Source organism: Raphanus sativus, chromosome 6 (genome assembly GCF_000801105.2).
Source record: "Raphanus sativus cultivar WK10039 chromosome 6, ASM80110v3, whole genome shotgun sequence".
Lineage (NCBI taxonomy): Eukaryota > Viridiplantae > Streptophyta > Magnoliopsida > Brassicales > Brassicaceae > Raphanus > Raphanus sativus.
This window is the reverse complement of record NC_079516.1, coordinates 37232681-37245915: the sequence shown is the minus strand read 5'-3', so window position 1 is coordinate 37245915 and position 13235 is coordinate 37232681. Positions and strand designations below refer to the sequence as shown.

At 30.6% G+C, this 13235-nt stretch overlaps 2 protein-coding genes across 2 annotated transcripts; one reads left to right on the top strand and one right to left on the bottom strand.

Moving 5' to 3' along the window:
* The first annotated feature begins 1927 nt into the window (after positions 1-1927).
* LOC108810649 (uncharacterized) lies at positions 1928-2470 on the top strand. Its single transcript, XM_018582753.2, has one exon. It carries the CDS (start codon positions 1983-1985, stop codon positions 2430-2432), a length of 450 nt encoding a protein of 149 aa, XP_018438255.1. The 5' UTR covers positions 1928-1982; the 3' UTR covers positions 2433-2470.
* A 1920-nt stretch (positions 2471-4390) lies between these two features.
* LOC108806022 (phosphate transporter PHO1 homolog 3) lies at positions 4391-9659 on the bottom strand. The gene is made up of 12 exons (XM_018578032.2): positions 8923-9659; positions 7037-7394; positions 6918-6966; positions 6774-6845; positions 6573-6702; positions 6368-6488; positions 5785-6043; positions 5589-5693; positions 5307-5498; positions 4946-5227; positions 4723-4859; positions 4391-4634 (listed from the first exon to the last, which is right to left on the bottom strand). The coding sequence occupies exons 1-12, from the start codon at positions 9554-9556 to the stop codon at positions 4535-4537; spliced, it is 2439 nt and encodes an 812-aa protein (XP_018433534.1). The 5' UTR covers positions 9557-9659; the 3' UTR covers positions 4391-4534.
* Between the last annotated feature and the right edge of the window lie 3576 nt (positions 9660-13235).

Below are 13235 nucleotides of genomic sequence, written 5' to 3'. Positions count from 1 at the left end.
TTATTCTTTAGAATCTGCACAGAAAGATGCAGTGCACATCAATGAGTTATCTTCTACAATGGGTAATTACATCACAAAACCTTTGAGGTTGGAGAAGAAAAAAACTAACCTAAGAGACTATAGACTAAACATACTAAAATACATAATTTGATGCTATGGCCGAATATTGAAGAGACAATCCCGCAGCGTAGCGCGGATAATTATCTAGTATATTTCAATAAGTTTCAATTAATTTTAATGTTGAGACCTCTACACTACGATGATCAATTTTGATCCGCGCTATCATTTTGATAAAATATACATAAATCTATATTTTTTTTATTAGAAAACAAATAAGTTAAAATTGTTATACTGTAATGTTTTAGGAAAGCCATATGTAAATTGAGAGACTTGGCTAGGCCTTTTATTCATTGCGAGGTTGGTTCCGGAGTTACAGCAAGCTTTTGGCTAGATAATTGGACGTCTAGTAGTCCGCTGATTGATCTGGCAAGGCCTAGATCGGTGTCTCGCGGGCCTATACCACCAAGGCTTGTGCAAGTAGCGGTCGGGATTGGGCAGCATTTCTAGGGACCGCATCCCGCGCGACCCACATTGAAATTGTACTGCGGCGGGGTGGGACAAGGTGGGGCGGGGACAGCCAATTGCCAACACTAATGGTGTTCATCAAACAAAAAGAAAATAGAAAGTAATTTGTTCAAAAAGAAAATGTGTTTTATTGAAAACACATCTAAATCAATAAACAGTGATAAAGACAGTAAATCATGTTCTTAGTAAAAAAAAACATTTTTTTAAAAAAATCAAGACAAAAGAAAGAACAGAATACAAATAACATGGCATGGACAAATAAATTGGAACCAAAAAAACGAACCGAAATACTTAAAACCGGAACCGAACCACTATACTCAAATATCCGAATGGTTCTTATATTTATATATTCAAAATAACCGAAGTGAACCAGAATTGAACCAAGAACCGAACATATGCCAAAATATATAAAAGTATTAATTATATATATAACATAACTAAATATATATTTATGATTTAGAAACTTATTAAAAATATCCAAATCATTTTAAGAAAACTAATTGTTATAAAGAATCCAAACTACCTAAAAATATCCGAAATATCCAAAGTAATATGAAAACTCCAAGATTTTTATCCTAATCATTCTAATTATTTGATATTCTACCCAATCTATTCAATATTTAATCTGAATTGTCTGAATTAACCAAACTACCCGAAATAACCCAACTGGAACCAAAATATATAAAACCAAACTTTTTCCGAGTATTTTTTGGTTCTTAGTAATATTATCTGAACCGTACCGAACCCAAAAAATTTCTGAACCGGACCGAACCGAACCCAAAATAAATCAAGTAGTAAATGGATCCTCTAACTTTCTACCCGAACTATCCGATACTCGAAATAACCAATCTGAATTTAACTGATATCCGCCTACACCTACCAATAAAAAAGAAGAACAAAGAGGTGAGTAAAAAAAAGAGAAGCAGAGTAGTTTTGGCTTAACCAAAGAGAGAGATCTTAAACTGAAACGTTCTTATATACACACGTATTGTACTGATGTTAATTAGATCTCAATATGCCGTCAAAAGAAAACAAGATCTCATTTTGCTAAAAAAAATGTTACTACTCCCTCCTTTTCATATTAGTTATCGTTTTAAATCTGTACACACAGACTAATAAATCATTTAATTTTGCATATTTTCTATATAAAAATGCTAAAAAAAAAAAATTTCTTTACAACGACAAATGAGAGAGTATATTTTAATAACATAGATATTTATTTTTAATAAGGGGATAAACAACAAGTAAAGGTAACATTGACTTTGACCAAACAAAAGAAGGTAACATTGACTATTAACATTGAATATACAGTATTTGTATAAACACAAAAGGGTTTATAAGAGGGTTTACAACAAGGACGGACATCTACTACGCTACGAGTCGGCTTCGTGTGAATCATGTCATCATCATCGGATCCCAAAACGGAGAATGCAACCGACTCCAAGCCTCTAATGAACGAACCTCCGTCAGAGAAACTCGGAGACTCGTCCCCGGAGCTCGGAGATTCGAACTCTTCGGAGAAACTTGGAGATTCATCAACCGTTTGGAAAGATCCGGTAGAATCTTCCAGATCGCCAAACGAGGAAGAGAAAGGAGAGTGCTCGTTTTGCGTGTACATGAAAGACGGCGGTTGCAGAGAATCATTCACGGCGTGGGAGGTTTGCATGGAGGAGTCTGAGAAGTACAAGAAGGAAGATATCGTCACCAAGTGTATGGAAGTCAACGATAAGTTGTTTGAATGTATGTATGCTCACTTCGATTATTACAAGCGGATTTTTCCCGAGATGAACAAAGAAGAAGAGATCTCCCAAGAGGAATTGGCTGCGAGGAAGCAAGCTCAGGGTTGAGTGAAACGATAGGTAAAAGTTTTTAATGGTCTTTTTTTTTTGTTCAAGGGATTATCAATATTGGATTTGGGGTTAAAATTGTTCACATTTCATTTTTTTTTTGTCAATTGTTCACATTTCATTTTGTTAGATTAAAAAAACTTTATAAGACCATTGATGGATGGTGATAATTTGATCTAAAGGTTGTTACTTTGTTAATGCCTCATCTTTTTTTTTTGTTTAGTGATCGATTCTGGTTCCAGCCTTTCTTTTTCTAGTTTGTCTGAAGATCAAGTCTCCATAGAATGGTTGTCTGGTTACCTTGATTAATCATTATGTTAACTCATTTATTACTAGTTCAGCTTTGGACAATGATGTTTATGAGTTAGCTGTAAGCCGCCTAGAATAACTGACCTTTTTCTTTTCTCTACTCCTGAATCCCTGATCTGAAGTTTCTTTGATTTGAATGGGAGGCCAGCATTGTCTCTGGTTTATCTTTGTTAGTATGTATTGGATCGGTGTGATAGAGAGAGTCTTGTTGTTCGACCCAAATTTGCAACTATTCTCAGTTAAAATTAAACTAGGATCAAGGTCGGTTCAGATCAGATTAGTAGCTCAAAAACGAAAAGAAAGAATCTCTCATTCTCAAAAACATATAGTTTCAAAACTCATCTCATTCTCTCTATCTTTTCTATTTTCATGATTGTTATTATGATATGATTTCTTGCAACTATTGTCATCTATCTATCTTATTAAAGTAGAAACACAAAGTTGGACCTAACTTATTTCTAGGTAGAAAATTTAAAAATAACTATATAATATAATTAAGTCAACTAAATCAAACTATATCATATAATTAAGTCTAATACATTTACTAATAAGAGCATGATTATCGGTGTATCTACACCATGTCCTAAGCCTTTTACATATTTAATTTAAATAAAAATTGTCCAATATAACGTAGGACGTATCTTAGTTGGGAAGTTTTTCTTCGCGTTCTTATGGTGTACGTGGCGCGATTTGAATGGGTAGGAGGAAATGGCGAGCGCAAACCGTTTCGCGAAAGAGATTCACTTCACTTTCTCCTTCCTCGTCTCCTTGTTTCTTTCTCCACTTCACTTTTGTCCCACCCATAATCAATAAATTATGATAAGTCCTAAGCTATGTCCTTAAACTACAAAAAATATTAAAATATCCTAAGGACAAAATATCTGTCTCACTGATAATGTTGCTCTAATAACAAAAAGCCTAACATCTAGCTTATTTATATGGTAAAAATATATATCGTGATTATTAATGCTAAGATTTCCAAAACGATTTTTATGGTAAATAGTTTCTGAGTATCCATAGAAGCAATATTCATGGCTATAATACTAGATTTTCTGAAAATTAAGAAATGATAAAAACGAAATCCCTAATTTCATGAAAACTATATAATCTAAGTCGGTGTTCAAAAAATAGGTATTTGATTTAAAACGAAACCCGTAATTTTAAATTTATCATTAGATATTTAAATATTTATTAATTTTAATACTTTTAATTTATTACATAATCTAACATAGAGATATGACATAAAAATATAATAAGATTTAAGTTAATAAGTATTTAAATATCTAATGCTAAATTTGAAATTAACTTTAAAAATTAAAAGTTAAAAATTTAAATCAAACTGGATGATTCATCGGTTCAACGGGTTCCTTTGGGGTTTAGCATTTTTGCTGGTTTATCGGGTTTTAAAATAGTGACATTTCTTAAAACTCTAACTGTATTACATTTCAGATCACCGGTTCAATCGCAGATTCATGTCGGGTTTAAAAATGTTGATTTAAATACAAAAATATTTAAAATAGACAAAAATCTTACAAATTAATATCATTATTAATAATGTTGATAAAAAATTCATCATAAAATATCCCGCGGTTTTAAACCGCGGGTCAAAATCTAGTAACCATTTAAAAAATAAGTCGCAAAGGGGCAAATTGAATAGAAAGAAAATAATCAGATGCAATCATGAAAATAATCTAATACTATTATGTTTCTTAACACGATTTACAAGATAAGACATTGTAAACAGTTTGATGGATTTTTGTGGCTAAAGAGTAAATAAATAGTCTTGAGAAACTCTAATCGTCCTTATCTTCATCTTCATCGTAGTTGAATGGTAATGGAACAGATTTGAAGGCTCTATATTTCCCAACATTGTTCAAATGCTCATTCTCTAATCTGTTTTCCACAAACAAACAAAAAAAACAGAGAATTACTAACACAATGTGCAGAATTAATGATATGAGTTTTGAAGTATTTTTCCGACCTGAAGAAACTCCATATACCACGACGAATAATCTCAAGACTAGCAACAACGGTAACCATCGTCTGTTTATGCATAAAGGAGAAGTTGAAATCCAGAACCGTCTGAAGCCACGCAAATCTCAGCAGGACGTTCAAAATCTGATACATGTTCTTAAACATCAGTTGCTACGAAACATGTTTTGATGGAATGAATATTCTTTTTTTTTTATGGTTTTGAGACTCACCATGGCGATGAAATATACTTTCTTTTGAGGTATGAGAAGTTTATCTCGAAGCCAGCGGTTTTTCGATGTCCGGTTTAGAAGTCCCCAATCATGAACAAAGTCCCAGTAAGTAGAGAATATTGCAGCTGCAGCTGAGGAGATAGCGGCTACTACCTTCCAAGCGATGTCACCTTTATGGAAACTGTAAGCAGTTCTCAAGCAAACAGCTACTATTGTTAAGAAGTACTTGACTCCGTTGTACCCTTGCTCCACGTTTTTCTCCTCAAACAGCCGTCGCAAGCACTGCATTGAATACAAGTTTAGTTACTGAATGAATGTCTAGAGATGTTGAAATTTTTCTTTGGAGAGAAAAGCTAAGCACCTGAAGGAGGCGAGACACATAAGGGATTATACCAACAATGAACAAGAAAGTGTTGTACACACTATTGCTACAAGTGCTCTTTCTGTGTCTGAAGTCTCCCCAACCATAGTAACATATGTAAAACTCGATGCTTCTAAGAGCTTGAACTTGGCTAGTAAATTGATCCGCCAAGAAGAAATCAGGCAATGTTACCTGCAGGATAAGTGACGGTTCAAGTCCTATTATTATAGTAATTCACAACATTCTCGTTGGGTCAACCATCTTATTAGAGCTCTAGTTTACCTTGTAAAGAGGAGCGGCGAGGCAACGAAACACACAACTCAGGAAGAAGAAGCGACTTGAGCGGTAAAAGAAGTTGAATGGCAAGACTAGAACCACAAACATAGCCTGCAAAAGTGAAAAAAACAAACATAACGAAGTTAATATTATGCTAATGTTTTATTACAAAGCTCCAATTTTCCAGGGTTTAGAATTTTACAATAAGTAGAAAAAGAGGAAGGAGTTCAGTAAACGTTTGATAGCCTTTGGTTTTAGGATCTGCCTCCATGTCAAGATTGGCAAGAACACAAAGCAATGCAAAGACTCCAATGGTGAAACCCACAAGGAGGACTTGTCTGTATCCAAGTTCAGTTCCTTGCTTGAACCCAAATATGAATGAATAGTTTACTTTATATCGCCTCCAGTAGTATATATTAGCAGCATACATTATTATGTGCAGCACGATAAACCCGAACAAGCTGCAAGAAGCATTAGAGAAGACAACAACATCTAAGCACCATATGTTCCAACTCAAAGGACAAGAATACTAACTTATTGTTATGGCGGAACCAGAAAATTTTTATACCGGGGTCAAATCTTTTTTTTCAAACACAATTTATAAATCATTAAAAATTATAAATTATAATTTTACTTTTTAATGTTTTTAATAGTTTTAGTGGAATTATATTTTTGTGGGGTTAAATTTTATATTTTAATGGAATCAATAATTTTTTTTCTTAAATAAAAACAAATATATTTAAAAAAACAGTGGTGTCAGCTGACCCCACTTCCCATTTAGTTACCTATAAAGAGGGAACATAGTATTCATGTACTGCTTCTGGCCGTCCCCCTCTAAGATATTTCGGGTGCGGATGATGGCTACAAGAGCCACTATAAGAGAGAATACGCATCCAGCAGAGAAACCTGAAAACAATATATTCTCATAAGCACACCACCACAAAGTTTGAACTTCAAAACCAAATGCTGCCTCCATATTATTGTTTTTACCAGTGGAGAATGTAATTATGTGTCTCTCTTGTTTCGTTTTAGGCCGTAAAATGTTCATTCCTTTGGTTCTATTAGCATTTGCAAAATGCTTTACGAATGTAGCTTCAACACGCTCCATGAGTCGCACAACCTGTCACAACAGAGGATCCGTGTAAGACTTCGTTGAGAACAGAGAACTTGAGAACTAAGCAAACCTCTTACTTCATCAGAGCTTCCCAGGTATGAACTATCAACCGCTTTCATGTAATGCTTCGTTGCATCCCTTGAAGTTATCTATAAACACACATTTCAGTCATAAAATACATAAACCCCTTCAAGAAGCCTAAAGAAAGTCTCAAATCTTACCTTATCATACTTCTTCAGTACCTTCGATATTGCCAATACGTTCAAAAAGCTGCATATATATAATTTAAAACCCATTAAAAAAAAATCTAAAAACCTACACAAATAAACACCATACGCACCTGTAACTTTTGAGAAGCCTCAGCTTCTGATAAAACACGATGAAAGCATGCCTCAGCTTCTCCTGGACTTTCATCAGATTTTCTCTGCTGAACTTTAACTCGTTCTGCTTCGGAACCTGGAGAACTCCTTTAATGGTGGAAAGAGGCGTCTCTTTGGTGTTGTTGATACTGACTCGATCAAGAATATCTAATGGAGCTGGTCTAACTGCTCTCATCCTGGTCGTCTTCACTTCATTGACCGATTCTTTGACTGCATTGTCTTCTCCTTCTTCTTCTACTTCATCATCTTCTAATTTTCCAGCTCTGCTCGACCCTCCTTCCTGTATTGCCTCCATATGAGCTTCACTTCGAACTTTCACTACAAATTTGAAGTGTCGGTCTGGTAAGTTAGGTGACAATACGATTTAATGAACCGGATCTTAATCAGAACCAATTATAATCCCTTTGGATGTAGTGGTTTACGCTGACCGGTACAATACAAAGCTAAGAGTAAATTTATGCTCTTTATGTTTTCATTTTCCTTCACACATTAAAAACGATTAAATAATCTGTTTTGTCTCTAACTGGTATTTTGTTTTATTTATATTTTGATACTTAATCAAAAATAGAAAACTGAAAAATTTATAAATATATATGTTATTAATTTATAATTCTATTTTTATCAACTAGTAAAAGGTTATCATTTAATTTTTAAATTGTCCAACAAGAATTATAACAATATTTTGAATATATCTTAACAAACTAAATAACAGATATTATATAAAATTTAGTACTAAAATAAAAAATATGTTTAATAATTTAACTTTCAAAAATTTAATTTACCCTTCATATTAAAACTTTTAATGGCTTTTAATGTATGCATACATACTAATAAACTAGATGTAAACGTTAACATTTTATGACAATGTATTTATACTATTGCAAGAATTTATTTGAGATTTATTGATAAATTATGACAATAAAATGATTTATATAAAACTAAAATGTTATAATAAGGTTGAAGTTCAACCGTTGAACAATATAAATTAACAATATTATACAATAGACAACCTTCAATATTAAATAAAATAACAAATTAATTTATGATAAGTTACTAAATTTTTCTATATATACGAGTAAATAAAGTTATATATTGTCGCTGATAAAATGACTAAACCAAATTCAAAACAAAAGAAATATAATTTTTGCTAAAAACATTTTATATAAATATAACATAATAATTTTGTTTAGTTGATTTTATAAATGAAATAAAAATAAATTATTCAGTTTTCAACGTGGATAGTATTCTAGTATGTATGGATTAAAATATAAAATGACATTTAAAATAAAACAAAATGTTTTACTCTCTTCGTTTTGATTTAATAGTTGTTGTAAGAAAAAATATCATTTCAGAATAAGTGTCATTTTAGAGTTAAATGAAAAATTTATTAATAAGATTTTTTATTTTATTTTTTTATTAGTTGAAATGTGGTTAGATATATAGTTAAATGTGTTTTTATTTTGAAAATTTATAAAATTATACGTAATCTTGTGTGCATAAATCTAGAATGATAACTAAAATAAAACAGATGGAGTGTCAAAATGAACTTAACAGGAAACAAAGTATTTAGGTAGTCCAAAAAATGAAATTTACCAAATTCAATATGTCAAATAATAGTTGGTTACTGTTGGAACCGGGGAAAAAAAAAGATAGAACCAATTCAAGTCTGGTTTTGTAGCAGGAAATAAATTGGGACGAAAATAAAACATCTGGTTTAGTACTGTTAGTCTGTTAGATTTGATGTAATTGAATATAAAGATCGGACTACTTTTAAATTTTTGTCTGTTTCCTGTCGAAAAGTGAGTGAGTTAGGTGGAATAGTACATAGGTGTGTATGATTGCTTACTGGATTTAGCTCCAGCGGGAGTAGAAGCGGAGATAGTAGCGGCAGAAGTAGCAATATCGGAAGCCAACCGACTGATCTCCACCGTCCGTTCATCCCATCCCCACCCTTCTGGATTCTCCACTTTGACACGAAACGCTATCAAAGCGTCCATCTGTTTGTTTAGCACCGACGCTTCTTTCAACACTTCCTCCACTTTCTCTTTATAAAACTTACTCACTTTATTGAACTCGTCGTCTAGTCGCCGGAAAAACACCAGTTCATACTCTCCTCCTTCCTCCGCCGCCATCAGAAACGTAGTCTCGCAACCGCCATCCACCGTGGTGTTCACTATAATGGGACCCGCAGTCGTAGTCGTCGACGTTAACTGTACCCCTTCCTCGACATCGTGAAAGTTGGTGTGTCTTTGTCTTCTTGAAGTAGAGAGTAAGCCGCTAAATGCGCGGTGAAGTGTCATATTCCGGCTTAATCCTTCACCGCCTTGGTGATTCTTGGCGCCACCACGAGGAGCTGAATTGTTGGTTCGGAGTTTGAACCGGATGATTTCTTTGAGCAGGGTTTTGAGAAAGCTGTAATCCATGTAAGCTTGTTGCCACTCTGGCACCATCTGAGATGAATACTCCTTCCCGAACTTCATTTAGCTTCTTGTCACTAATCTTTTTTTTTGTCACAAACTTCTTGTCACTAATCTATGTACTTAGTTTGTGTTTAATGTTTTGTCTATGTCTTATGTTTCTCTGGTGAGGACCAGAGGACTCGTGTTCGTATATATATTAATATATATATACACCTAGGTCAAGGAGAGACCGGGACAAGGAGAGTTGTTATGATTAATTTAACATTTTTTTAATTAATTAATTTAACATTTGTATAATTTAATTATGATTCTTTTTTTGAATCACGATTTTATTCTGATTAAAGAAGTTTTATCATAATAAGAGTGCTTCAACTTTATAGCTTTTTCATCAACTTTATTGAATTCTTGTTATTAACGTGTATTCAATCAGGGCAACTAGAGCGCGTGAGGAATTATATGTTCATACAAGGTAAATACTTTTCGATGGTTTTTTTTTTCATCAGTATGATTATACATTTAGACTTTGATTGGTGAATAATAGAGTAAAGTGGTAGGATAAAAAAGGTTGAAAGAGGAGAAAATTGAAAATATAAAAAGTAAAACTGGGAGTAAAACTGGGAGTAAAACTTTTCGCTTGATTACTATAGAGTAACATATTACTTAGTTTTAATTTATTTGGCTTTAATGGGAGAAAAATGGTTTCTACCTGATTGGGTAATTCAGCATAAAACACTTTTTTTTTTGTAACTTAGCATAAAACACTTTTACTCCAATACATTATCACTAGATATGCCTTTTAATCGTAGCCTTAAGTTTTCAGAATGCGAAACCAACATTTGTTTAACAAGTTGTCTTAAAGTATAATTGTATCATCGTACTTTTGATTTAAAGACCACGTTGATCTTGAAAAAGTAGCTCAAAATGTTTGGCAAATTCGATTTTAACTTAACCATTAATCGGTATCGTCTATTTATTTCTAGATACGTAGTGGACGACCCTAGTCTCATTGTTTATGACCCATATCATATGACGTTTAGAGGTCAATGGTATTGTCATTTCAAAAGCAGAGAACCAAAAAGCCTTTCTTCAAAAAAAAAAAAAACAGAGAACCAAATTCATTGATGAAATTGATTACATGCAACTAATTCATTGTGGAACATTGAACATCTATATTATTAAAAGAGAAGTACCCATATAAAATACCCTTTAATTTTCACTTTTATTTACAATTGCATGCCACTGAAGTAATTAAATGAACCTATATTAAAGTAATCATTGTCTTTTCCTATTTATTAAACATTTTCCTAAATTACTTTCAGCTTAATTTTTGTATTTAATATGTTTCCTAAAATAAAGGAGCTGATTTTTAGGAATATTCATATTTAAAATTGATGTTAACAATACCATTAATTATTTTGAACAAAATTCAAGTTTAAATTCGATATTTAACAATATTATGAATATTCCTAAAATATATGTTTAATTTACCATTAATTATTTTGAACAATAAAATCTATATATTCTAAGATTTTAAATATATTTAAACTACTTATAGAACAAGATGAAATATTTGTAACTGAATATTATTTTAATATAATTAAATCTCACCTAAAATTATATATTTTTCAAAAAATTCTAAAATAAATGTTTAACCATTTTGGTTGTTATTAATTATTTTCAACAAGAAAATTTAATACTTAAATTTAAATATCTTTGAATTACTTGTAAAACAATGTTTAATGTTATAACCAAATATTTTTTCTAACGTATCTAAATCTTACCATATTATCCATATCTGATCAAAATATTTAAATTCTTTTTACATTTGGCAAACAATTTAATGTTACAAGAAGTATTACTCAAACTATCAATAGGTCAATATTAATTTGTCAAATGTTTAATAACAGGTACGAGTCACTATTTTTACAGCATATAAACTATTTGATTGTTGAAAATATGATAAATATTTAAAAGTATAAACCAATACATATTTAAACAATATTCATTTATATTAAAAATGAAAATAATTACCCGTCCGGTCGAACGGGTCCAGCTCTAGTCTATATTATTAAAATAGAAGTACACTTTGAAAATGACCCTAAGTTTTTGAAGTTATTTACATTAGAATGCCACTGAAGTAATAAATTAATTTTCCTTAATTATAGTTGTCTTTTCTGATTTGTAAATGCATTTTCCTTAATTATAGTTGTCTTTATTGAATCTATATTTAAGTATGCTTATCTTTTCATATATTTAAGTATACTTGTCTTTATTGAATCTATATTTAAGTATGCTTATCTTTTCCAAATTTAAATAATAGATTTAAGCATTTAATGTATTTTCTTACTTTAAATAATAGATTTTCTTAATCAAATATTTACGAAAATAGATTTCCCAATATACTTCATTTTAACATGTTAAATATTTTTAATATTTATTGGTATAAATAATAAAATAAAAATCACACATCATAATCAATTTATATAACATATAAATAAAATATAAAATAATTTATTCATATATTATTAGTATAATGGTTTCATAATATAAATATAATAAGTTATAAATGTTGGATTTTTTTATATGATACACTGTGATATAATAGACCATCAAAATCACAAAATATAATTATTCAACGTAATAAATAATATTGTTATGTTTTAAAATGTTTTATTAATAATTATGTAATACATTTTAATTTAAATATATATATATATATATATATATATATATATACCATTAGTACAAATAAAATTTAAAATGAAAGCAAATATTTATACGGTCACGGGTCAAACTCTAGAAATAAACAACAACATCGCTAAATTATTTTTCTTTAACAAATTTATTTTGATAGAAATATTGTTCCAAATATGGTTTATATATTTTATGTATTTATAAATTAATTTTATTGGGATGCTAAGATTTTGAAATTGGAAAAAATATGACCCACCTCTATATTATTTTTATTAAGAAATTTAAATTATGTATCAAAATATTTTATTAAGCTTTTCATTTTAAGTTTTATTATAATTGCAAAAATTAATTTTCAATCGAAATTTATGTGCAAATATTACAAATTTATCATTTATTATAAACACAAAATTTAAAAACAGAAAATAAATACCCGCCCGGTCGGACGGGTCAAGGTCTAGTATCTAATTATTTGATATAACACTTTATTAAGAAAAGACTTGATATCACGCAAATAACGTTGCACGGATCTATTCAACGTAAATCATGTGCGTACGTGAAAAAAAAAAGTGAAAACAAAAATTCAAGAATCAGAGACGCAGCATTCGGAAGTTTTTTTTTCTTTTTGCTAAATGTATAACCGATAATATCATTTAGATGAATGATATATATACATTGTAATTCGAAGATATATTAGATGAATCATAAACAGAGCCAGACCTGTAAATTTAGGGGTTCTATTCCAAAAAAATATTTGATATATATACATTGTAATTCAATTTTTATATAAATTTTGACTAATTAAAATTTAAAAACAATTGAATCTGTTGAGATTAAGATGAGTGAGAAACATATATTTTTAAAAATCAGTTACAATTTTGAATTCTACCTAAAAACCAAAAAATTTCTCTGTTTTTTTTTAACTTTCTTATTATGAACCAAAAGATTGTTTCTACGTTCTAGTTAAAAGAAACTGAGTGGACGTCTTGTTCAGCAAAAAAAAAAAGAATGATTTATTATAATTTAAATTTCAGCTACCCCTGACCCA

Coding starts and splice junctions, on each gene's coding strand:
- LOC108810649 (XM_018582753.2), top strand. CDS start 1,983: ATGTCATCATCATCGGATCCCAAAACGGAGAATGCAACCGACTCCAAG.
- LOC108806022 (XM_018578032.2), bottom strand. CDS start 9,556: ATGAAGTTCGGGAAGGAGTATTCATCTCAGATGGTGCCAGAGTGGCAA. Junction 7,395..8,922: donor TCCCGCTGGAGCTAAATCCA/GTAAGCAATCAT, acceptor TCAAATTTGTAG/TGAAAGTTCGAAGTGAAGCT. Junction 6,967..7,036: donor AGGCTTCTCAAAAGTTACAG/GTGCGTATGGTG, acceptor ATATATATGCAG/CTTTTTGAACGTATTGGCAA.